Source organism: Podarcis gaigeae (genome assembly GCF_964106915.1).
Source record: "Podarcis gaigeae genome assembly, chromosome: 3".
Classification (NCBI taxonomy): Eukaryota; Metazoa; Chordata; class Lepidosauria; order Squamata; family Lacertidae; genus Podarcis; species Podarcis gaigeae.
The window spans coordinates 85,221,090-85,248,529 of NC_139680.1; the positions used below are offsets into that span (position 1 = coordinate 85,221,090).

The 27,440-nt window shown below is 38.6% G+C and overlaps 1 protein-coding gene across 1 annotated transcript in view; it reads left to right on the forward strand.

Annotated features, from left to right (window-relative positions):
• The window catches only part of ZFAND3 (zinc finger AN1-type containing 3), a 136,162-nt gene that overhangs the window by 72,142 nt on the left and 36,580 nt on the right, over positions 1 to 27,440 (forward strand). Inside the window, exons 4-5 of the mRNA XM_083732817.1 lie at positions 13,574 to 13,753; positions 26,476 to 26,541. Of these exons, the coding sequence (XP_083588943.1) occupies positions 13,574 to 13,753; positions 26,476 to 26,541 (246 nt within the window). The remainder of the gene's footprint in view (positions 1 to 13,573; positions 13,754 to 26,475; positions 26,542 to 27,440) is intronic.

The following is a 27,440-nucleotide window of genomic DNA, read 5'->3' on the forward strand; positions in this document are numbered from 1 at the left end:
GAACAAAGGACACTGAATTTTGCATGGATACAGAATATGCCAATTCCCATGCAGCATAGTACCTTCCTGCCCAACAGTCTTGGCTAATTGTTTCTTGAACTTGTGTTTTTGTGCAGGCATATTCCTAATGTAAATTGGAAGTGCCGTCTCTTTTATGCAGATGATGGGTTTTATAAACTTACTTGCCTTGTAGGAGGTTTGACTCACTGCATTATTTAACAAGATAGAACTCTCTGTTTAAATACCAAGTAGTTAGTACTATATAGTTTTGCATGCATTACATCCCAAACTTAAGCTTAATTTTAGTTCTCAGAATTGATTAACCAAGGAGGAAAACAAAAGGCTTATGCATGAAAGCATCTATGCAGAAGGAAACAGGACAAGTGAAGAATTAAGCTCCGTTTCCTGTTTGTCATTCAGTTAGTCTGGCTGCATTTCCATTACAGCTACTTCAGCTGGTATTTCTAGCTGGTTATTAGTGTGCCCAGCGAGCCATGGTTTGCTGGAGAAGCTCAGAGTTTTCAAAAATAGTGCCTGAAACCTTGATCATCTTAGTTTTGCTGAACTGGTGCTCCTGATTCTTAAAACACTTTAAGATATCTATTATTATTATTATTATTATTATTATTATTATTATTATTATTATTACATGCAGAGCTTCAAAATAAAAGCATTCAGGAAAAGTATACAGTAATAATTTTCTGTCATCTCTTTGTGGAAGAAATTCTGGTAGAAGAAATAAATACATACCTCTGTCTTCCTTCCAGCTTTATGTGAAGAAGAAAGATGGGAATTAAATGATCTGAGACGGTTTCAATTTATTTCCATTTGTTTATTGCCCACACTTCTCCAGGGCTTTACATTCTAAGATTTCTTATATTATCACTTTATAGTTAGGTACCTGGATGCTTTTCCATATTGGCTGAAAGGTAAGGTGAGATGTGTATCAAAGCATGACCTCTAATTCCGAAGGTTCTCAAATTGAGCTACACTGAGATGCTCTGCAGAAAGGTTGCAGTACAATTGATAATATCTGCTGGGCTTTGCATTTGATTTATTTTTTCTGTTTGAAAAATATTTGAGTTTGTTTGTTTGTTTTTTGTATCCACCCCCCCCAAAAAAAAAAACTAGATTGTGTAATAGGCTAGCAACACCCTGGTTTCAGGCCTGCGGCTTTCACCGTATGTAGCTGGTGCAGTTTGCTGATTTTTCCCTAAAAAGTTTCTTATGGAGGGGCCTTTCTCAACAGCTTAGCCTAGGGTCTGTGACTTTTATACCATGGTGCTGTTTCATCAGCGAAGTTTATGGAATATTTCTCTCTTTCCTTATATTTAAACCCCTCATTGGGATTGAAAATATTCAGTTCAATTCAATTTGCCATATAAATTTAAATGTTGTAAATAAAAATGAATAAATAAAACTACAGAAGTGCGCCCAGCTCGTTAGAAAGCTAACACTGCAGCTACTAGAATGAGTTATGTACGTACATAGATTTGTGGAACCAAAACTAATGCATGGGGGGAGAGTTTTGAGAATAGCCACTTACCCATGATTACTTAACGTTTGCCTTTCAGGCGTATTTCATAATGTTGGTTGGCCCCCACCTGTCTCAAGAGACAGTGGAGTGTGCCTCTGGGGGTAAAGTCAAACTGCTACATTGGTAGCACCAATATGACCTCCCCAGGGTGAAAGCCTGAGCAGTGTGCGTGGAGGTTCTAGGCTGCCCAGACGACAAGACCCCACACTTGGCCCTGCTAATGGAGTGCAAAGAAAAGCAGAGCAATACGTTTGGCACCACCTTGGCTGCAGGTGTTGCTTGAAGGAGAAATACAAGGTGCCATCAAACCATCTTAGGGACTCCCCTTTGGATTTATGTAGGATTTACTCCTTAAGCTTTTATTCCCCCAGAGATATCCCGCAAGGCATCAGAGGTCTAGCACCAGAGTTTTCTTTCTCCTAGATGGGCTACCTTCCCAGGTTGACAGGCCCTGTCTGCCCCTCACTTCCCTCTCCTGCTTTGAAATGCAAGCATTAAAATTCTTACAATGTTGAATGCATGTGACGTTCCTGTCTTGCTTGTAATTAAGTAGTTAAAACATTTCTTCTGTTGATAGCTGTGCTTCCCGATATGGAGCACTTAGATTTACTGCCAGTTTAAAAATTCTGGATTGACAGCAATTGAAATTTAGATTTTGGTCATAAATGGAAATATAATTTAGAGTGCAGCCACGTCCAAGTGTATCTGAAGGAAGCATCAGATAGCGGAACCGTTATTAACATGAAAATCTCTTTGAGCTTAAGTCTTTGACATGCTTTGTCTAAAGTGTTTAGAGAACTGGACAAAAAAAGCTTGTTCTGCGGAGTGTAGGCAACTACTGGTTTGTACACTGAAACAACACACTAAATAGAAAGACCTGTGAAATTAATGACCACCTTCTCACTGGAAAAAAGTGTAAGAGGGGTGTCTTCCCATTTCTCTTCTTCTCTCCCCCCTCCACCTTTCCTGCCCATTACAGAGTTTCATATTATCCAGATTGCTATGGTTCGTCTTGCTAAATGAGCTTTGTAGCACTAAGTTAATTTTCTGCCAGTATTGCTTCTGGCTGATGACTGTGGGTGTTTGTATATCCATTAAGTATGCTGCCAGGATGCATCCACCATTTTCCACCTCTTCCATTAAATGGCTGTCAGCAGGTTTACAGAACTGCTCTCTTACTCTGCACTAATTGCAGAAAGGCTGGTGGATGTGATGAAAAAACAACCCACAAAAAAGGAGCAAGATCTTGTTCAGAGATCTCAAAAAGTAAATAGAAATGCCATCAGCAGTTAAATCAAATTTCACATATAGTCACAGTGTGATTAGCAGGATGATGATATAATTTCTTTTTAAATTCTTACTTTGCAGAGCAAACCTATCTACTACCACAACTCCACATATCAAATAAAATATGTTCAGGCACACACAACTGAATATAGGTAGAGTTGTGGATAAGGCATGCCTATTAAAGTAGTGTACATTCCCTACTGGTTTTACAGTTGATTTCGAAATGGAAACCTGTTAAAATGGCATCAAATGTTATCTAGCTAAGATAAATGAACATGAAGAGAATGAATGGATTTTACTTATAAAATTCAGTATGTCAGAAACCGCCTGCTGGCAGGGAGTATCTAAGGAAAGACTGTATGAAGCATGCAGACTTTGGTTTTAGGCTTCAAGCCTAAACAATAATAAAATAATTCACACATGGAGTTTTGTGTTTGGTTACTTTGCCTGTTTGGCTTTTCAAGACCAGATATGTTTCAGTTTTGTATATATTTAAAAATAAAAACATATCTTTTACAGTGGTACCTTGGCAGGTCTGTTCTTAACCTGAAACTGTTCTTAACCTGAAGCACCACTTTAGCTAATGGGGCCTCCTGCTGGCACCGCGCCGCCGGAGCACAATTTCTGTTCTCATCCTGAAGCAAAGTTCTTAACCTGAAGTACTATTTCTGGGTTAGCGGAGTCTGTAACCTGAAGCGTATGCAACCTGAAGCATATGTAACCCGAGGTACCACTGTATATTGAATTTAAAAGTTATTAACATGGATCTGAAAGATGACAAGGTTTGTTTGCCTGTGGTTTTGTTTTGTTAAAACAAAAATAAATTCGTTTCCAAGCAAAAATTAATTAGCTTGCATCGTTTTTGCTCATTTCTGACTGGACTGGCTCTATCAATTATTGGAGGAATAATATGTTGCATTATTATAGGTAATCTATCAGAAAAAGCCATGTTTCTTTTTTAAAAAATGCAAAAGCCAATAAATCATGCTCCTGAAAGATGCCATTGCTGTTGGCAATTTGGAATCCACTCCCATATGTTAGACAATTGGACTTTCAGCCTCATAGATTGAGTGTTACCCAACCTGAGGTCCATATTTTCTTAGATTAGAACTGCTATCACCTCTGATTATTGACCAGGTTAGCAGGGATGATACTGAGAAACGTGATTCAGTTGGAAATCCACATGTGGCCATATATTTTACTAGGCTTTACTCTGAGTAATGAGTGTGGTTCCATTGCAGAGGAATCTGACAAACGTACATTGACTTAAGCCAAATCTTCTCCCAAAGCAGCTGTGCAGGGAATTGTATCTTTGCCTGAGCTACAACATAAGGGCAAGCCTAATTAGTCCTCAGAACCTTTGCCATGTCATAAAAGCATTATTCAGCTCTGAGAGATTTCACCAGTAAATGGATTTAGGCTATTTACATTTCCTGGGAAATATTTCCACCTTTCCCCACAAGGTACACCTCAGCCACCTTGCTGTGAGCTCGAGTTGGCCAGAGACCTCTTGTAACCTCCACTACCACTGTATGCTGGGAAACATATATTGATATGTCTGATTCAGAACTTGCGATAATTAGCACTCTGTGTCCTTTCCATCCATCACTGTCATCAAGGTAATCGCCCTGTGTGCTAGAGCTAATGTCCGCCAAGAAGCTTCTTTCTGGTAACTGGGCATCTCACAGATACTCAAACTACTCAGCTTTATGAATGCTCAGGAGGCTGTTCCACACTTCCTTCTCTGCCCTGTGGATGCCTGCGTGACCAGATCTTTCTTCAACTCACCCACAACCCTTCTCCTTGCCTCATCTCCCCCATCTTTTTGCCTCTCAAACCATGCTTGTTGTTTTCTTCAGGTTTACTTGGAACCCTTGAGGGAAGCGCAAGGCAGCGTTTTCCCATAAGGAAAGCCTTTTCTGGTATTTTGGGGAACTTCATCAGAAATATCTTTAGGAGCCCTAGGTGGGAACTGGACTTGGGATGGGGCTGTCTTATGAGCCACCTCACTTGAGCCTGTCAGGTACCTTTTTAGAAAACAAAGTCAGCTAGCTGTGTCTGCAAACTTCAAGGGGCTCGCCACATGCGTTTTGAATTGTTGCCAATCATCCACACTGGGGCTGCATGCACACTGTACATTTAAAGCACATTCTCTCTCTCCCCCCCCCCCCACCAAGGGAATGGTAGTTGATCCATCACAGAACTACAACTTTAGCACCCTTGTCAAATAATTGTTAGGGTGCAACTGCTTTAAATGTATGGTGTGTATGCAGTGCTACCCCCAGTCCAGTGAAACTCAAACTGTCTCTCCTCTTTACTCTCTCTTCTCTAGGACAGGTAGATATTATAGCACATGGTTTAGGGAAGTCTTTAATGTTTGAAGTTTTATTCTGTTTTTAGTGTTCTGTTGGGAGCTGCCCAGAGTGGCTTAGGAAACCCAGCCAGATGGGTGGGGTATAAATAATAAAATTATTTATTTTTATTATTATTATGGTTCCTCTCTATCTCTATCTTCTTTCTCTAATCTCAGTCTTTCGTTCTGGTGGTGCTCATATCCTAGCCATTTGCGTTTGACCTTTAGGTTTCTGTTTCAAATTCCCTAGTTCTCTAGTGCCCACCTATACCCATGTAACGCAAATTCTCCTCTCTATGGCTGTTTCTATAATAGTAACTGCAGCAAACTCTGGGCTCCGCCATCAGCCCAGGGGACCAAGGGCCACTAGGAGGCTATACCCTTTGCCTCCAAGAAATAATGTCAAGACAAGGAGGAGACCAATCCAGACCCAACCACTGAGCAGAGAAGGAGTTGAAGAGAGCTAGAACATTCTGTTTTCCCTGCCAGTTGCCCTGTGATTGCAAAAACCGAAAGAAAATGACACTGGTTCCATCCATCAACTGAAAAATTAAGAGTCACCAATTACTGTTAATCTAGAACACAACAAGGGAAGATTAGCCCGGTGTGTACTTTATATGAATATTTGTAGCTCATCGCTTTGTTTATGGCCTTGAAGAACTGATCTCCCTCCTTTGCCTTTTTCTACTACTCTCCTGTTGTGTGTCTTGTCTTTTTTTGTTTGTAAGCCTATTGGCACTCTCTCTCTCTCTCTTTATTGACCTTGAGAAAAAATACAGTTAAATAATACTAAATCTTATTTCTAAGCAATATATTGAACTATTTTTTTAAAAAAATTAAAGGCATTGTTGCTTGAACATAATATGAAATTGCAACCTCTTATAGAATAGTTGCCTTCATAGAAAAATAGTAGGAAAATGATCCTTCAAGGTCAGTTAAGAACTCCTTTGAGAGAGCAATTAATTTACCAATTCTAAAGTAATTTGAATCTGTGCTTTAAGTTAGTTTACCATACTCAAGTAGATGAATAATAGGTTAGATATTGCAGATCTATCATAATTCTGATATTTATCCATTAAACAAGACTATTCATTTCTGTTCTCTAAGGAAGTAGAATTCAATGACTGAAATATCAGGCATAATCAACAATAATGACTTGAACACCAAATGTATGAAGTGCATAGTAATGAAAGGTAGTTTGTTTAGAATTAAATATGGAAAAGTTCTATACTGTTGAATCTGATGTTTCAAAATTAGCAAATGCTAGTGTAGGCAATGACCGATTTACACACGTTCGATATGTGCGTGACTGCTCGTACGAACATCGCAGCAACCCAGATGTGGCCAGAAAAGGGGGAAGAATGGGACGGAGTTGGCTTAGGCATGCTGTGACCCAGAACGCAACCCCAACACAAATCAGGGGTTGCCTGTACACAGCATATTTATAAAAACAAGCCTGCATCATATTTCTAAGTTTGCTTTATGACATGGCATGGATTTTAAGCTTCTGACTTCATTCAGATGGAAAATGTCTTAGGGATGGATCTAAATTGATTGAGCATAAGGACAAGAATATAACAGTCACCACTGATATTTCTGGTGTAAATGCTTAGGAATCAAAGAAAGAAATGAGCAATCAAATCAAATCTATGCCCTCAAGAGTATTTTTTTTGTACCTAAAGCAGGGGTCGGCAAACTTTTTCAGGAAGGGGCCGGTCCACTGTCCCTCAGACCTTGTGGGGGGCCGGACTCTCTCTCTCTCTCTCTCTCTCTCTATATATATATACGAATTCCTATGTCCCACAAAAACATGCTGATTCCTGGACCGTCCGCAGGCCGGACTTAAAAGGCAATCGGGCCAAATCCAGCCCCCAGACCTTACTTGGCCTACCCATGACCTAAAGCATATCTTGAAAATACCTGTCCAACCTTTTGCTTCGACTTCTTTAATAAATTTTCCTACTATTCAAAATTATTTCTTTTTAATCATAATATGATAGTTACCCACTCCCTGCCCCAGGTCACATCTCATGCCATTCAGGTTTCATGACTCTTGGGAGTGGCTTTTGAGGGGAGGAATGGCAGAGAGCTCCATTGTGCATGTTAAGCTTTGCTTCCATTTCTTTGGATCCAAGACAGTGGTTGGATTCTCCACTAAACCACCATGTCAGAAAGCAAATGGATCTCCCTGCTTGTTGTTTCTAATGTCATCTTTCTTGATCCCCAGCAACCAGCCTGCACATTTAATGCGGTTTACAGCACATGAAATCTCAATGGCTTCCTCATTATAGACTATTGCTTAGTTTTTTGGTTGCTTATTTTAGCTTCTCCAGTATTTCATGCATGGCAAGGTACTTGCTGTGGTCAAATCCTATGGATGTTGAATTCCCCAAGGAATAGGTCTAGCTGAAATTAGGAAGCAGCACCGCTGAATATCTTCCTACATAATTACCTGAGTTCTAAGGCTGGTACCTTTTCAGAGAGCTAAATTGAGTTTTTATGGTTTCTATTCAAGGTAGAGGTATTTCTTAATTTCCTATTCATTTTTAGCAAATTGCTATCCTTTCAAATTGTTCCTTGTAGCATTGAGAAATCTAGGCCAGTAGGGTGTGCTTAAAATACAATCTCTGGAAAGACGTTATAGTACCGGTGTCTAAATACAGGTTCTCTCACTCTTCTTGCTGATTTCTTTTAATTGTTTATTGGTCTAAACCAATAAAGTGTTTTTAAAAATGCAAACACCATTTCCTTATCTCTTAGTTTTTATAACTCATACAATATGAAAATAAGAGTAAGTATAGTTTTGCTTTTTCTAGTTGTTCTAGAATGTTTTAGGGTATTGAAAACTGTAGTTGGCTTTCTATTCATTTTATACGTACTGAGTCAGACCAGCTTTGAGCAGATTCAGTTAGCTGAGTGTACCCTTTTTGTCTCTTGGCACATAGGATGAGATTTGTTGTTTTATGTGGCTTCATACTGCTAAAACAAATTTTGGGCTGAATCTTAAATTGTTAATTTTATATTCCTGTTTTGAATCCAGTACAAGCACACTTGAGAGTGTGACTAAACTTATCATGGTGGCTTTTATATAGCCTTGTTATCAACTTAAATCGCTGCAGGTAGGAGTCATGGGGCTTTATTTTTACTTAAAATGTAACACTGACATTTCTGAATTTACCAGCCATACCATATTTTAAAAGGTTAATCACCTTTTCTAATATAGGTTGGGGTTTTTTTTACTATAGTCATATTGTTCAGACGTTGACCCACTCTTGGTAAATTTAATCATTAGCACTTGGTTTAAGGCATAGCTGCAAAAAAATGCCTCATTAAAGATTTGAGCAGAGTCCATCAAGGGCACGTAAACCCTATTAAACTTGGCTTTGTTACCAACAGCTTTCTGGCTCTCTTGTTTCTTTGACAACTGGGCTTACTTCTCTTTTGGGTCATTTGTATGGTTCTGCCTTGCTCGCTACCAGATGAGCAGTGTAACCTGCTGAACAGACCTTTCCCCTTTCACTGAGTGATGGTGCTTCATGTTAATGAAAAAAATTACCTTTGGATCTGTTAAACGGATCTGGAAGTAGCTGTCTCCATTTCAGTTAATATTCTAAACCTAAGGTAATACACATTTCAAATTGTCTGAATTTGAAATAAAATAGAACTTTTGAGGGAGAAATCAAAACACATGGGTTCAAATTCATATTTATATGATTAAGATAATGCCCACATCCAAGCATTGAAACATAGTTATAAGAACACACTGCGTTCACATATTGTAACAATCATAGTTTCTCATTATGTCTCAGCATAGGAAAACACTGATTGGAATCTTGTTCAGTATCTTTGTTAACAAGCTCATGGTGTTCTAAACTGAAGCTTTTATTCTCCTTCCCTTGAACATGGGGGAAGAGGAGAGGGGCTGTGCAAGTCCAAAGCTTGATGTGGTACATATCTAATTCACGGGTGGGTAACCTGTTGTCCTCAAGATGTTGGACTCTGAACACACTAGCTTCATCTAGCATGGACAAAGATGATGGGAGTCCCCCAAGTTTTAACTGCAGTAAAAACAGAGTATTCACTTAAAACATGACCCAAGATAATTTCATCATTTTTCAAAGCCATGAAATTGATCTTTTATTCATATTTCAAGAGAAGGGTGTCTCCCCAGCATGACCGCTGTGTAATCTAGGATGGTTACTGCAAGTAGTGCCTATTCTCTACAAAGTGAAACAAAGGCTATAGGATGAATGAATGCCATTTGCCTTATTTAAAGCAATTCATTACCTTACCTTAACATACAATGCTGTGGCAATCTACAGGTATCCAATTTCTACTGCTCCTTAAAGAACCAGTTCAGTGTAACAGATCAATGCTACTAGAGTAGAAAGTTTAAATGTGACCTTAAGGTCATATATTTGGTAATCTAACTGTGTAGCTTTGGCATTATCCCTTCTGTCATACTTGAACTTACTTCTTTAAGCTCCTTGAAGAACAAATCAAATGCAAATATTAAGAAATAAAGCACAGACCCTATTTACACCTTATTTCTGTGCATATTGTGTTATTTTGTGAGCATTTCCATTCTAGTTTGGGAAACCTTAAGCCATTGACCATAATATGAATATTTTTGTGAATGGAGATTAGTGCTAATTGCATGAAGTATAAAGCTGTCATGGTCAACACATTTTAATTATTTTGCTAATCAAAAAAGGCCCCACATCCAAATATACAGCAAGCCACCAACAGACCTCAAATACATCAGCATTGTCTTAATCAGAAGTTGCATTGGCATGGGGTTCCAATTGACTACAGTGATCTAGAGTTTTGTATAACCTAAGATTCACAGAAGTAATGAAGTCATTTCAGTACTGCCACAACCAAGCAGCTATGGAGGAAATCATTTTACTGCTGCTTTGATGCCATTTTATATTATGGTATTTGGGATAATGTTGGGATAATGTTGGTAGTGAGTGGTCTGTTCCTCCTCCACCTCCACCACCATATCCCTACCACCTACCACCACATCTGCTTAATTCAAAATATATATTATGCTCCATCTTGAAACTACCCGGCAGTTCTTTAAAAAAAATAATTGAAAAAACATTTTAATTCCAAACACCACTGATGGAAAATTAGGCAATAATTAACCTTAATTGGGACTCCATGGGTTAGTCTAGAGAAATTAATTAAAAATAATAGACCAATGTTCTTAAATGCTAGGATTCTCCCTAGACATCTAAAAGGGCACCTAAGTGAGGACTGTGTAGATGCTAGCAGTGCTAGAGGCACTAATTGATAATGTCCTTTTATTTAAAAAAATGAAATCTTGCATGCTCTTTTATTTGAAGTGGGCAAAGTAAATATGAAACATAATTAAATTTTGCATCCATTGGTTAGTAAGCCTACTTCAGAGATCTTTTGAGCTTTCACCAATATTGCACTAGGGGTTCTTTTAGCCTACTCAGTTTCTCAGTTGCCCCACACTGGCAACTTGTTGTTTCAGTATATTTAACAAGCTCTTATAATTTACCTGAATAGATTTTATTCTGTCTGCTAGAGTATTTCATTTCTTTTAATGAAGTAAGTAAAATTAGTTGTTTCTGTTCATTAGTAGTCTAGGTAGAAACATGTGTTCCTGATATCCTCAAGGAGAAATTGGAGAAAATCGGAATAGGTAAACCACCCTTGTATTTTAGCAAACAAAACAGTGACTCAAAGGTGTGTGTTTCATCTCTTGTTTGGTCGGCCATGTCCCTCTAGGCATCTCCCGTGAACAAGCCCTGTTGAGTTTACCCATTTCTAAGTTATTTTTGTCACTTGGGTTTATTGGGCATCCAAAATTTATTTTGTTTTCCCAGTATTTATAAACCAGCAGAGATAAGAGACCAGTTATCGTTCATAAGAAAGGTAAGAGACACATTTAGAGGAGTTCATAAATTTACCTGGACTTGTAGTAGCCAGGAGCCTTCTACTTCAGTGCTGTCCTGTGCGCTTCATTAGGAAAAGACCTATTAATACTCTGAGACTTGCTGAGGAAAGAATTCAGTTCATACAACAAAATGGACTTGTCTTGAATGGGAAAAGATTGTGTGCTGTGCTACAAACATTTGCTTTCCTTTGCTACAATTTTTGCTGTTACTTATGAAATTGCTAGCCTTTATTAAAAGTAGCCGTTTACAAAATTATACAACTTGCCCGTAGAAAGCAAGATTAGAATAGCGCATACTGGGAGATGCTTATAAGTAGGTTATTTTCCTAATAATGCTGTATCTTAATAGCTGTCATAGAAATGTTCCATGCAGTATCTCATCTTGCGGGGTGTGCTATGCGGTAAAGGTAAAGGACCCCCGGACGGCTACCGTAAGTCCAGTCAGAGACGACTATGGGGTTGTGGCGCTCATCTCACTTTCAGGCCGAGGGGGCTGGCGTTTGTCCACAAACAGCTTTCTGGGTCATGTGACCAGCATGACTAAACCGCTTCTGGTGCAATCAAACACCGTGAAGGAAGCTAGAGCACACGGAAACACTGTGCTGTAAAATTAACAGACTATAGAGCAGACGTAAGGAAAATGGGATTGTTAAGGCTGACTCTCTGCTGTATAGGATGCAGCAGAAAGAAGTGTAATGAAATGCTTCTTCATTGCATAATTTGTACCTTTCGTGTTAAAATTCCTAAAAGAAATAACAAACCGGAATAAATTAATTTTGTGCTGGGGCATGTATCTTTATCCAGTTTTAAAAGAAATAGTATCAGGTCCTCATTTGGTTCTTCCCTTGTTCTACCTTAAGCTGTTCCTGTTGAGCTTAATATAGTATAAAACAGCATTTTATTGAATTTAAGATCTTGCAGATCCTGAAGAGCAGGCTGTTTTGTTATCAACTTGGGCTTAATAAGCTCTAGTTAAAGGCATCATTTCATAATTTATTGCCAATTCTTAGGATATAGGAGTGAAATAAAATTGAAGCATAGCTTGTGTTAACAGAAGAAACCAAAGGCAATCCTTAAAGTACACATGTGGAAATCAAGCTAAGAATAATTGACACTGGTATAAATCTGCATAGCAAATGTAAAGGATTTCACTGGGCTTAAAATGAGACATCGTATTTCCAGGCTTCATGTTGATGTTTTTTATTTCCTCATTGAATATGGCTATAATGTAATATAAAAGTCAGAACTGGACTACTGGTGAAGTAGCCCATGATCCAGAGGAATACTTTGTGTACCTTCATTTTTCTAGGTTTTTTTCTTTCCAGGACTTGCCTTTACAGGATTCACCAAAGTTTTCTCTTAATTGCAAATGCAAACCATTCTCAGTTTTCGTTAGGGACTTAAACCTGAAATTTTGAAAATAAATGGAGTTCATTAGAATTGGTCCAGTATCAGCACAGATGAAGCTGAACATATGATGGGTTTTAAAAACATGCATAATTACAGATCTAAGTTGTTTCCTGGTTGATATCACAAATAGACAAGTTTGCAAAATCCTTTATTGGCATTTAATAAATGCTGTGGTGAAGGTCATGCACAAGAGGATAAAATTATGCAATATTTACATTGGCCAGTTGCTTTTTCTAAATAAGGATAATAAGGCTTTAGCTGCCATGCTAATCAGACACCTTAGAAAGAGGTGATGGCTTGATGGAAGTCACCAATCAGTTGATCACATAGTGTTAGTAGGTAGAAAGAACTGATATTGATGTTTTGTCTTATAAAGAGAGCCTTTGCAAAAAATAAATGGTTATTTGTTACATACCTTGGTTAAATTCAGTATTCATTTGCAGTTCACAAACAGTATTCGCATGACACTAATCTGAGAACCAAGTTAGTTAATGACCTAGCCTCGTTTTAGGAGGCAACAAGTAATTTTGCCTAGTTTCCTCATTAATTGCATTGTGCATAGAAACTCTCACAACTAATGCCAACTAGACAGGATGTTTGTCACATAATTTGCCTTTACCTGGTTTCTTCTCTAATTAATTGCTGGTGGGAGAAGCTTCCCAAGAATTGTGGCATGGCAAGGGAGTTAAACCCTTTTCTCTAGAACAAATTTTTGAAGGGCTTTGGGTGTGTGTGTGTGGAGGAAATCAGCAAAAATCTCCCCACTTCTGTTAGTAGCTCCAGTCCACTGGAGCCAAAGCACTAGTTGGATTCTGCTCTAAATGTGTATCTTGCCATTCCGCTGGAACAGCACTCGGTGATTATACCAAGTTCAGTAATAATGTATTGGTGCACTGAAGGTAAGTTTAATATCTTAGGGCTTAGACTAATAGGATTAAATCACAGTTTATAGAGATGATTATATTGTAAAATACAACATATTGTATGTGCCCCATTGGACAGAAACATGCTTTGTAGTCAATAATCCCATCTCCCCAATTTTGTGTCTTGTTAGATTTTCAAAAGAAGCAACCAGATGATGAGTCCACTCCCAGCACAAGCAACAGCCAATCAGATTTGTTCTCTGGAGAAACAAATAGTGACAACAGTAATACCTCCCTATCTCCGCAGACTGTTAACTCCAACCAGCAACTTTCGACAGAACTGAATGTAACTTCACCGAGTAAAGAAAAATGTAAGTGTAAGGAGAGCAAAGTAGGCTCTGCTCTTCTCTAGCATCTTTAGTTTTCAGCCTTTAAGAAGAATGTAGTGATTTCTATAGGAAACTGTAGAAAACTGCATGGGAATGATAGTTGTGTGACCGTTGTAGAAAGAACAAGGGAAGGGAAGCATTTTCTATCTTGATTGAATAGAGCTCAGTTTGCATAGCTTTATCATTTTCATAACACTAATTACTACATTTGTCAACCTATAGCTTAACTGTTGGCCTGTGCTGTGGAAACTAGAGCCCATATTACCGCAATAATTGTGATGATGTTCTTCAAATAAGTACAGAAAATTAAGCATGCAACATAGGGTGTCATCCAATTGTTAGGGGATCTCACACATGGTGACTTGTGTAGAATAAACATAAATACTTCCTGAAACATTTGGGTATTACAGGCATACATTTTGCTGATGCTTTTATCTTAGTCTGACAACTTCCTTTAAAAGTAAAGTATTGTTCAATAGTATGAATTCAGATGCCATCAGTGCTATTTCATGGAAGTTTCTGACAAAAGTTGAAATTTCATTGTGTGCTTCTTTGCGAAGCTCTCTCCTCCGAAATACAAAGCCTTATGTATAGATATATATCTATATGTTGGGGAAAGGGATGTAGATCTAGTTATTTATTTGGTATAAGTGCTAGGAAGATTTGTACTTTCTCACCATTTTCTTTGGGACAATGTGATAAAGTGCTCTCTTTCAGCCACTTCTTCATTTGGAACGAAAAGGATTTTTCTCTAGACAATAATTTTGATAAGTCACTTATTGTTTTTCAGTGGTGCTAAATATGTTGTTAGATTAATCTTGTTCATTGCATTTATATTCTGCTTGGCAGATAAAATTCAAGGAATGGGAACAGGAGATAAAATGATCTTACACCTTAGAATTGGAACCTCTTAAATACTGTAGGGAGTTTTATAAAAACAAGCTTTCAGTCTATATCCACTTAGGAGCTCTGAAAAAGGCCAATTACTATTGTTGGTTGCAAACATGAATAAATTGTTCCAAGTAAAAATCATAGAAGAGACAATTCCAGTCAAGAATACTATGTTCAAGTATGCTAAAACAACCATGAAAGCGATTTAAGTAGAAAGTAATAGTGTTTCATGTGATAAGTCATGTGATAAGACTGTTCCTAGACTGTACCAGTCAAGATTTCAGGTGGAGGACTGCACAGTTGAATGGCTGCCCATTTGGGAATAGGGGGAATGTTGCACACAGAAAACTAGCACAGTGGGAAGTAAAGCTAATATCAAACCCTTTACCAGAGAACTTTGGGGCTCAAGAGAGGATGTGGGTGCAGTGTGCAGGTTTCTGTATAAGAGAATTCAGTTGTGCAATGTCCCACCAGCAGTTTGAAGAAGCACAGTCTAGGGACAGTTTTATAAAACACAACTATCATTTCTCACCCCCCATAGAATTAAGAATTCAAGAATTATGTAAACACAGTAAATGACCAATCTTTGGAATTTCATTTTTGCATCTTTGTATTTGTTTATTTATAAATGCATTTCTATACTGCCAAGTCATAAAATATCAGGGCAGTGTACAACTATTTTTTTTAAAAAAATCATTTAAAACAGTACACAGCTATGAAGGTCTGTCAGCATAAAACTAAGTTTTCAGAAGATGCCAGAATGTCACAATGAGGGTGCCTCAATCACTGCAAAAGATCTACTTGGTTAAAGTCCAGTAAACGGTCACATACTTCACTGTTTACTTGCTTAATGATTTTTGCCTCCCCTGTCTGTATGTGTGTGTGCACAATGTGTCTGCCTTACTCATTAATTTGCAGTCTCATATTGCCTCTATTCCATCCATTCATGCATAGAAGCACCAGGAGGGCAATACAGAAAAAGTTCTAGATGCACTTTTCTCTGCAAATGCCCCCACATACTGTTTTTTCAGTGGCCTAGCAGCTTCAGTCCATTATCTCTTGGGATTGTCCATTGTCTTCCTGAGCAGCTACTTCATTGGACCAGATTTGTCTTGCAATTTTTTTTCCTAGTTTGGCTGTAAAGATGTACGAAAGGGAGAACTTATTTCAAAAATATGCTCTTCTGTTCTAGGCTTCTGTACACTCACTAATGCATGCTCCGAGATGATAGATATTAGGCAGCACAGCCAGCAGCGCATTTGAAAATATTACCTATAAAAAAAATTCTTTATGACTTCCTGCTGGGATGGCTGTAAGTGAAACAGTGGTTAGATTTATTTACAGTTCTAGCTATCTCTCTCCCCCCCCCCACAACCCCCAAACAGTAGTTCTCTAATGTAGCTCAGATTAGTGTCATTTATCAGAGCTAATTATACAGCAGATGGAGCTTTTCTGATTGATGATGGTCTCAGTGTGGAAGGTTCTTTCCCATAATGAAGAATGCCCAAACTTTAAATGTCTTTTTTGATTTTAATTTAAGGGTGGCTTTTTCATATTATTTATTTTGTTTTGTAAGGAGTTCTATAATACATACGCTGCTTTCATTATAGCAGTGTTTCTTAAATGATTGATATTTTTTCAGTGCAGTGAGATGATGATGTACAGCTGCATACTTTTACTGAATAGATTTGCTTCTATTTCAGTAAACAAAAAAAAAAACAGTGTGGGATATCATTGAGTTAATCCTTACCAAATTGTGCATAGATCTTACTGCTTAGAAGTGGTGTTGTTAATAAAAACAATTCAGATGGCAGCCTTTTGTGATCTTTCTCCGTTCCAAACCAGCTCGACTTCAAGGTGCTAGCTGTGGTTAATTGCCCTACAGGCTAAGCACACTATAATTGTAGTAAGCCATTTTATTCATCATGTTGCAATAAAGATCTATCGTGTTAATAGTCTTGCCGAATGGGAAGAATTTTAAGCATTTTTATGAAGAGTCAGAATATTCTAGGAGGGGGAAAAATCTATAATTATATTTTGTGGCAGTTGGGTCTGGCAGGATATTAATGTGATTGCATGCATTCCTGTAATTCCAGTCATTCTTCTTACAAGCTAATTTTTTTTCCCTGGGCCTGCTTGTATACAAGCCCATTTATTTCCTACAAAATCCGTATCTGAAAAGATGCCTCAAAAGTGCAAGTAATTCTTAATTAGAGTTGCACCAGTTGCCAACAATATACTTTCTCAGAGGAGATGCTGCTTCCGACAGAGAAGGAAGTGGCCAAATATGAATCTTCCAAATGCCAGATTTAACCCTGACATATAACTTTCCTTCCTGCCACATTCCTGACTAACCCTCTACCCCCCCCCCACATTAAGAGAATAAGAAAAGCTGACTGGATCAGGCCAAAAGCCTAACATCCTGGTCTCACAGTGGCCAACCAGACCCCCATGAAAAATCCTCAAGTAGGACCTGAGCCAGGGGGTGGTGCGCCCCATTCTTCACTTGAGGTGAAACTGGATGTGCTGCCCACTTCACTGCCCCCACTGCCAGTAGAGAAGAGGTACTGGCATTGGCACCAATTTCCAGCAAGGTCTGAGAGCAGCAGGACACCACAAACATCCCTCCTCAGCGGCTTCTGCCACCTGAGGCGGCTTCTTCATCCCACCTCATGGGTGGACCGGGCCTAACCTAAGGACAACAGGACTTGCCTCTCCCCCCCCCCCCAAGCATACTGCCCCCAACCATGGAGGCAGAGGATAGCTATTGTGGCTGATAGCCATGGACAGCTTTATCCTCCGTGACTTTGTCTAATCCTGTTTTAAAGCCACTCAAGTTGGTGGCAATCAGTGTTTCCTGTGGAAATGATTTCCATAGTTCAGCTGTGCACACCATGAAGAAGGACCGGATCTCTCCAATGAGCTCAATGTGGCATATATGGCCCTCTCTCTCGTCATTTAATCCCACAACCACTCTGTGAAATAGTTCAGACTGGCCCAAGGTCACCCAGAGAGCTTCATGGCTGAATGGGGATTTGAGCCCAGGTCTCCCAGGTCCTTGTTCAACACTTAAACCACTGCACGACTAGCTCAATAGCATAAGAATACATTTAGGCTCTATTGTCCGTTGGTTATTGTTTGGGCCTCCTAGTATTTGTATTTATTTATTTATTTTTATTTTTAAATGGCCTATCCTTCTTTCCCCGAAGGGAGCATAGTAGTAAGTGGTTCTCTTTAACAATGTGGATCATGAGGATAGGAAAGAGGAAGCCAAAACACATTTTTCTTTTAACCACTCCAGAACCCACTTATTAGGGAAGTCTGTGTGTATTTTATTAAAAGGTCATGCCATATACTTTAACAATTTCATTTAGTTTGAGCCCTTCATCACCTTCTCTGGGGCTGTCACATTGTTTTCCTTTCCTCTGTGCAACTGCAGCTCAAGCTGACATGGTGCAGGTTTAAGTGAAATCTGAATTGTAATATAACATGAAAAATGTCCGTGTGGGAAATTTGACTTTGGCAGTTAGATCAGGTTGATATTTCAATAGCACTTCACTACACAGGACATGGTGTCATTTTAATTTGTGCTTAACTTTCCCCAAGACTTTCCAAATTTCTATTCTTAAGCATGATTTAGAATGTTTTGAGGAACTGTCTAACATTATATTCCTGTAAAATGTTCACACGTCCTTTGTTAATGAAATGTGCAGTTGGGCTTAGATGTATTCTCGTCTCTGCAAATGGAATTAACTACGGATATTCCTCTTGCCCAGAATGTATCCATGTGTTTGTGTGGCAGCAGAACTGTATTCCCTAATCATTTTGGTTTCCGTCTTAATGCACATGGCCAAATACCTTGCTTTAAGCCACTGAATATTCATTGTTCTTTACAATATTACCCCTTTAGCCCTTTAAAAATTGCTATTGTAAACATGTTTTCTGATGCTCAGGCTTTCTTCTGCACGATCAGAACCAAAGAAATGAGAGGGAGCCTAAAGGAATATAAAGGTATACAGAATAATGATATTGCACATCAGGATTGCTTTGGGGCACAGTCATATAGAAATGGGTGGAAAAGTGGAGCTTTTTTGAGTTGCTTTTTGATGTTCTGAAAGGACCTCAAATAGTCTGAAATCCTTGACAGCCGTTCCAGGTATTCCTCTGTAGGCCTTGACATAACTGCAAACAAATTTGAAGTGATTATCGGGGCCCATATAAACGTTGCATTTGTTACAAGACATTGGTTTTGCATTCCATTGACCATAGAGCATTTTTTAATCAGGGACCCTATTTTAAGTAAGGGAGTATTGTATTTATGTTACAAATGGGAATAGTAATGCAAAACGAATTGTGTTGACACAGATGCCTTCATCTCAGTACCCTGCTTTAATGTATTCCCTACAGGAGACAAATGTATTCGGGAAATACACGAAAGGTTATAAGGTTTGGCAGCGAGAGATTGCATAAAAATGTGTACATAAAAATCTGAATGATTAAATCTTCATCCATTTAACTAATTTTAACAATACAAGTTGATTCTCTAGAAGTGGTTGAAGCTTGGACAGCTAAGTAGTTTCTGCACGTGACAGAATGTTACCCATACATGTAGAAGAAAAGCAATGTGTCTCTGAAGACTTCCATTTAAGATTTAGCTTCCTTCTAGTTTATATCTCTTATATGTTTGTGATTCTAATTCATGGCTCTTTTCAAACTTAATTATGTAGATAAATTAGGGATGTCTATTCCAATTACACACATTCACGGCTAGATTCAGGGTTTAAGCAGGCTTCCCAAAACACCACTGTTGCTTATACTTTCTAGAGGTTCTTAAAAGATTTGTTGCTGCCAACTCTCACAATGGGGATTCTTTTTAAGCTTGGCTACTCTTAAGTTCATGAAAAACCTTTTGGGTTCTGGTCTCTAAAGCCTCCAGCCAAAAGCATTTAAGTCATTCGTAGCTTGTTAGGAAAGCAGTTTTTAGAATATTGTATTTTAGATATTCCAACATAACATTACCTAGAGTGAAGATCTCTTAAGTGTGCTTAGAAACAGGAAGTCCTTGTGGACAAGGCAACAACTATTATCATCTTGTTTCCTGGTTGCTGCTCCGTCTTCCCAACCCTGCTTATTCTGCCACTTCATTTAACTAGCAATAACTGGCTTGTGGATTGGCATAGTTGACATCTACCTTCTAGATTTCCAGCATATACTTGCTTGTCAAAGCACTATGCTTGCAGTTGAAAGCCAGGAATAAATTGGAAAGTATACTGCACAGCACTGGGGGCACATATGTACATACATTTGCAGTTATAAAGTTATGGAATATTCAGCAATGCTCTTTACACTGCAGTTAATGTTGATTTGAATTTAATTTTTGTTCTTCATTGTTGATAGATACCCCTAAAAGATCATCATTCTAAAGTTTCTACAGTGCCCAAGGATACTGGCTTTTCACATCATTAAGATTGGACTAATTGCCTCTCATAATAACGATGTGAAGTTTCTTACCATGAGGTTGAAACAAATATCACTCCATTCCAACTGGAAACTAATATCTGGAAAAGAGGAGGCATAATCAAGGGACAAGAAAATGCCCTGGCGTTTAGACTGTTTTTGTGTTCTGTCTTTATAATATGTCGTGTGTGTGTGTGTGTGTGTGTGTGTGTGTGTGTGTGTATTGTCATGTATAGAGGTAGGATTATGTGGTTTGTAAAGAAAGCTTTTGGCTTGTACTGCATGTCATAAAATAAGAAAGCATGCTACTGGTCATAACAAACATGCAATGCATGCAAATATTTTTTCCTTGACATCTGAATCGAGTGAGGCTGTGCAGGCGCTGGACCAATGACTGGAGGCAGTGAGGCTGAACAAGATGGAGGTGCTGTGAATTGACTGTTTTCGTGTCCAGGAATTGGGTTGCACTCCTCTTGAATGAGCAGGTTTGTTGCTAGGGGGTACTTCTTGATCCAGCATTCTCACTGAAGGCTGAAGTGGCATATTGGTAGCATAGAGTGCCTATTTTCAGGTACAGCCATTCATGGACTATGACAGCCTTGCCACAGTAATCCGTGCTCTGATAACATCCCAGTTAAATACCTGTAATGTGCTTTATATGGGGGGCTACCTTGGCAGAAAGTTCAGAAGCTGCAATTTGCACAAAATACAATTTGCACAAGATAAATGAAAACCTGCCCTGGTCCCAGTATCCTATCAGTGTGAGCAGCTAACAGTTCAGGAGTAGTTTGTCATCATCCCACCTACTGGAGCTTAAAGCAACTAACTTGTAATCCACAGCTGAAGCCTTCAGGACAACCACAGGGCAACTGAAAGGCAGCTCTTTGTTTGCCAACAATGGATGTGGGGCTCAGATAATTTCACCAATTACCTTGTCTTCTAGCTCTCCTGTTCTGCCTTCTGTAGGTGTTGGTGCATCATCATAACAACAACAATTTATACCGCGCCCATCTGGCTGGGTTTCCCCAGTGCATCTCCCATAGGAGAAATCCAGTCCACCTATCCAGCTTTCCTCCCATCATCTGCTCCTTCTCTTTCTTTCATTTCCTTCTCCTCTCCCAAATATACAGAAGAACTGTCACTTGTTCATTGTCTGCTTGCTTGTTATCAGTGCAAAGAACGAAGTAACTGTAGGGACTAGGATTATATGGAGCTTCTGTTTCTTCTATGTTCCTGGAACAGCTGCTCTAGTAGTCATTGCTACTTTACTGACCTCTTCACTGGCTGATGGTTTTGAGACACCTAGAGCACTTATATTTTATTTATTAATTCAGAGTTTCTCCAAAGTACAGCATAAAGCAATATTGGCCTGTCCTGCTCTTAGCTCCAGAGTCCTTTGTATGTATGAGAGGACTCAGAATTGGTAAGGTCGGTTGTTACTGGCATGCTACCATGACTAGCCCAAATTTGTAGACGCTCTTTCATATGGCCTCAGTGAACAAAAGAAGATGTAGGTATTGTTCTTCACTGTGCATCCTGTAACAAACAGAATTCACAGAGAGAGGAGGGTGGTTGAAAGAACCAGGAGATGAATAGGATGGAAATCACAGTAGCTGCATCCTTTCTTAGTGCCTCAAAAGTATCTACTGTCAGTTTCTTGGTCGTTATTTAATCTCACCCACCTTAATGTTTCAGAAGAAAGCAGATTGTCAGAGTGATTGTCAAAGACCATGAGTGATATCTATCTAAGACCCATTGAATCAGCTTAAGACCATTGATTGCAGTGGGTTTACTCTTGAGTATGGCAAACATTTGATGCTCCCCATATGAATATACTAGTTTCCCCCTTCTGACTGTGTAAACTTAACCCAGTCAGACACTTCCTTTTGCAAAGTTGTTTAGCAAATATTGCAGGAATTAAATATTCTCAAGAAAGTATTGAAACTTGATGGAAGTAGTCAAGTAGATTTGTTAATCTAGGGTCCCTTCCAGGCTGCTGAGAAAATTCTGGTGAAGCATTCCATATAGTGGCTTTAGTATTATTACAGACATGGGAAATAATTTATTGCACACATCTGCATGCCAAGGGATGTTATAGCAAAAACTGTATTACAGAAACTTACTAATGTGTGTACATATGCTTTACTTCTAATTTAGATACCCAAACTTTATCTGAATATGAGATTTGGTATGTCAGTATGTCTAATCCTGCAAAGGTAAAATCATCAAGGAGATTATGATGGGAGTGAAATTGACAAGGTATTTAATAAGGGATGATGCATTTCTAATTAGTCCACAGTGCCTGTAGTTGAAAATTAATTGTGGTGTTATGTAAATGTCATGTTAATTAAGAGAGAATATTGGAAGTACAATAAATCTTTAAAAAGTTACCCATTTTAGTTAATATTTATGCAGGCTTCCAAAAGAATGATAGCAAGATATCTCAACTTTTAGATGTCTGTTCAGCAACCTGATTTCTTAGTTGATATGGGCTTCCTTTTTTTAATTGCAAGCATTCCAAAATACAGTTGCCTTTATAATATGCAAAAATTCTGCCTGTGCCGAGCCTTATAAAGGTTGGCAGTCATATGATTTATTCAGCTGGAAATCAACCTAGACTGATTCTAAAACAGTTTCCACAACCCACTGAGTGATATGGAAATGGGGCCTTAACATTGTGCATTCGTATCTACATCCAAATGTAATTGTTGAAGACCTAACTAACAGTTTAGGTTAGAACATGCCTTAATGTCATGTTGAATCTAGTGCCATGCTTCTCAAAATGTGAGGTGAGTGTGTTGGAGGTACCTGTCACTGGTAGAGGAGGCTTGACTATCAAGCTATAAACCTTTTTCTGTAGTTTGGTTAAGCCATTTAAGTATCTCTGTGCTATATTTTTATCAGTTTCTCCCATTCTCTTCCAGTATCTGTCTGCCTTTTTCCAGGATTCACTTAAGCATGAATATTGCTAATTAGTTTGCCTTTCTCATCTTGTGTAGAGTTGTGAGATATCAGAACAGATTTTTCTCTCTAGCATTGGGAGGCTTTAGTAGATACAAAGGTTGAAAACTACCAATCCGGTACCAATTGAATGTGTAGTACAGGCATAGGCAAACTTGGCCCTCCAGATGTTTTGGGACTACAGTTCCCATCATCCCTGACCACTGGTCCTGCTAGCTAGGGATCATGGGAGTTGCAGTCCCATGGGAGTTGCAGGGCCGAGTTTGCCTATGCCTGGTATAGTACTTACTATGGTAGCAATCTGACAAAGAGCAGGTGCCTAGCACACAGCAATTGGCTTCATTCTAAACTGGGACAGTGGACTATTTCAAACTCAGATTAGATTTAACCCTTTGACTCCTGCTGTGGTTCTGATACAGATCAGTGTTTCCACATCAGTAGTGTACTGGGGTGAGTGGGTCCTGGGAGCATTTTTTTTACCAGATCAAAGCCACAACAGGCAGGAAAGGATCCCCTACAATGGCAATTTGAGTGGGGAAAGTTTGTACTCAGTGGCAAACTATGTGTTCAACATCTCATGAGGTTTGGCACATATATAGGAGAATACTTGATCACAGAACAACTTCATTCTGTCAGTGAGGGGCTTAAGCAAGCATGTTTTATTCTTCATCTACCTTTGAAAAATTTCACAGAAACTGCTGATTTGTGGCTAGAGGTAGGAGCAGTTGCTGGAAATACTGCTGCTTAGTTGCTTTTCAGTCAGTGTTTCTTATGAAATATATGATTGGACAATACACAAAGCATTTTTTATTACAGTTCTCAGCAAAAGAGTGCAAAAGAACGATAGGTGAAGTTCTGCATTAGAGGATAATGATGAAGGCCTGGATATGCTTTGATGTTTAAATCTACAGTGATTGCAACTAAATGTTTTACCCTACAATAAATGTGGGTTTCTGGTTATTGTTTTTTCCACAATAAGATGAACTTCTTCCATTATATGAAGTCTGGAATAAGTTCTATCAAATTTCACTTCTAAAACCTGATGAAGTATAGAACTACTTCATCACGATTCCAACTCAGGCTATGTGGTGCCTGAATTGTAGAAAAATAATGTTCATCTGTTCTTCAAAAGGATATACAATCAGATTTAGATAAAATCTGAACACAAAATACGTTATACTCTTACGTTCTATTGATATTTCATAGTAAAAGCACTTTTTCACACGACTATCCTATCTGCATTGTAATTATTTTACTCTTCTATTCAGAAGTATATGGTGGCTAAAATTTATTTGAACTGCACTTGCAGGAGATATTTATCACTTTGTTGCGTCAATTAAGTGTTTTAAATTTGTTGTTAGCTGCCCTGAGCCCGGTTTTCTGAACCGGGAAGGGTGGGGTATAAATAAAAAAGTATTTATTTATTATTTATATCATAAATAAATAACACAACAACTCCCCATATATTGAATCTCTTCACAATATCAGATTCCTTGTAACCACAACCAAGTAGTTAACACAGGTGGGAAGAATTCAGTTTTGAGATTTCTATGCCTCAGGGTCACAAACATTATTTAGGACAGGTGTGGGGAACCTTTGCCCCCCCCAGATGTTGCTGAACTACAACTCCCATAAACCCTGATTTTTGGTTGTGCTTGCTGGGGCTGATGGGAGTTGTAGTTCAGCAACATCTGGAAGGCCAAAGGTGCCCCATCTCTGCTTTCAGACTGTTGGTATATATTTCCATCTATATTTCTTGGGCTTTATCCTATTTTGATATTTTGATAAAGGTCTAAATGTACAGAAATTGTATTCATGGTTACCTTATGTGAACAATTTCATATTTGGCTGTTAAATTATTCCTTACTGCAGTTCAGGAAGATAAGTAGCAGGATTTCTGAAAATGAAGGTACATGGTATTGTTAGCCTAGTAAGCACCTCATTTTCATTGCTTTATAATCTGAGTAAACTCTTGCAATGTTGCTTACAGTAAGGACTCACTAGGGTTCCATTTTGTTTCACTGGTTGCCTTTTAAGCTGCAGCTTGAAATGTGCAGTGGGAAAGCTCCCTAAAAATTGTCTTTTAATGTTGGTGAATTCCTTGGAGGACAACAAAACCAGTCTCTCATCAGTGCCCGCTAACTGTTGCAATACATGTTGCGTTTTCCACAGGGAATAAATATTCATGATGACTTGTTCATATTGAGACACCTATACATGCAGGTCCCATTTTACAAACACAAGTGTGTTCCCTGGAAACAGTTTGTTAGGCAAGTGATTGCAAAGTGAGTCAACAATTTCCATTCGCATAACAAGTTGACAATTTCCATTGTGTTCCTGACCATGGAATCTGTGGTGCATATAGCAAGGTTTGGGCACTAGTTCCTTGTGTTCAGATAAATGGATTTTTGCATAGCAAGCGTTCATAAAGCAGGACCTGCCTGTATTGGAAATAGTGTGTGTGAAGTGGCAGTGAGGGCAACTTACACAGAGGCATTTCCACAAGGATGTGCTATGTAATTTAGATTATTCAAGATGTTTAAGAAACCTGTAAGAGGAGGCAGTTTTACCCTTTATTGCAGATGGAGGGTTAAGAAAATAGTGACCTAACAAGTTAATGCCCAAGGTGAAATTTGAACTTGCAGTTTCTGATTCACAGGTCACACTCTTAACCAGCTGTGTTGATTTGTGGGTGCATGCATATTGAATATTGTACAAGTAGAAGCCCATTGACATAACTAGAGGAGTATTTTCATAACACTATTTTGCATTCAGTTATTGGTACTTGGGGACTCGCCTTTTACCATAATGACTTAATTTTAAGCTATAAGGTTATAATCAGTTATCAAAGCTGCAGTGTTGCCAGTTACATTTGCTGTCAATTCATTTCAGCGTAACTGATCAGGTATGTGTGTTTACTGCAATATATCAGACAATTATTAGGCAGCTGGCTTAACAAGCTCTCTGGAGAGTTCTGCTCTGGTACATGTTGAGGTCTGCTAGGAAATTTAGAAGCCAGTCACTAAGCCAATTGCTAAATGGTTAGGACGTCATTTTTTAAAATTGAATATTGGTTTTAAATAATATATGTAAAGTTATATAGAATTTATTGTAGTATATGTTGCCTTGTTCATCAGTGTTGGCCATGACTGTTATCTCACCGCTCCTCTATATTATCCTACTGCAGAATTTTCACGATGTCCATTTTTTGGTGTAGGAGCAGAGAGCTCCAGCTTCATTATTATTGTTGTGACTCTTCCACAGCATTTGTAGCATACCTATGCAAGTTTGTATTTGTTACCTATATGCCTTTGGATATTATACTGTTCTGGATGACCAACATAGCAATAATGCAAAAGTAATTTTCTGGAACTGACTTATTTCTCTGTTTTCAGGTGGGCCATGCACAGATACAGCTCATGTCTCCTTAACCACAGCAACCAAAAGATCCTGCGATTCAGGTAAATCTTAATTTCTTTTTAAACATCACATCAAGCTATATAGTATGCTGAAGGAGAGAACAATATTAAAAAATAACACTCGGAACCAAGAGCTGCACATTCACCACGTATGTGTAAATAACCACAATCAACCACACACTCACCAAAACATCAAGAATTACCAAACCTTAAAAGACAGCTGAACAAATTGTTAGGGTTCCCAACACCTTAAAAAAAATCAAATTAAAAGTTACCATTTACGCTAAAATATACTACCATGGAGGGACACTTCTTACTTCCTGCAACAAGCAAGAGAGTCCTGAGCTGTCCTAGGCCATGACAGGTACCACTGCTGACTACTAGTGTTCCTTTTTGGCAATGAGCACAGCTGTAGCAGATGGGCAGTAGAAAAGCTTTGCTATGCTGCAATGCATGTCTCTCAATTTATTCAAGGCTGAAGGGCAAGTAGTCCTCACTCCTCCTACCTTTCTAACAAATGATACCAAAATTAAGCAAAATTATAGCTTTTACCTTTGCAATGGTAGTCAGTTATTTGGCATCCCAGCCATAGTAGACACCCACTGAAACATTCTGGAATTGAACAGTCCACACAAGTGTCTTGGGGTACACCACCTTATTAACTTGCCATCTTAAACTATGCTTTATGATCTGGAAATAGCACAAGTCTAGTCTTAAGATTTTCTTATCAGCAGGATATCAGGATCCTGCCCACTGCAAAACCAGTATGTGACTTTTCTCGTGTGTGTGTGTGTGTGTGTGTGTGTGAGAGAGAGAGAGAGAGAGAGAGAGAGAATGAACCCCCAGGACAAATGTTGAAATTCCTTCATATCAAAAACCTTGGGATCTCCATTGCTAGATTCAAGACCCAGCCCAGCAAGGTAATCAGCTGAGTTAGCTAT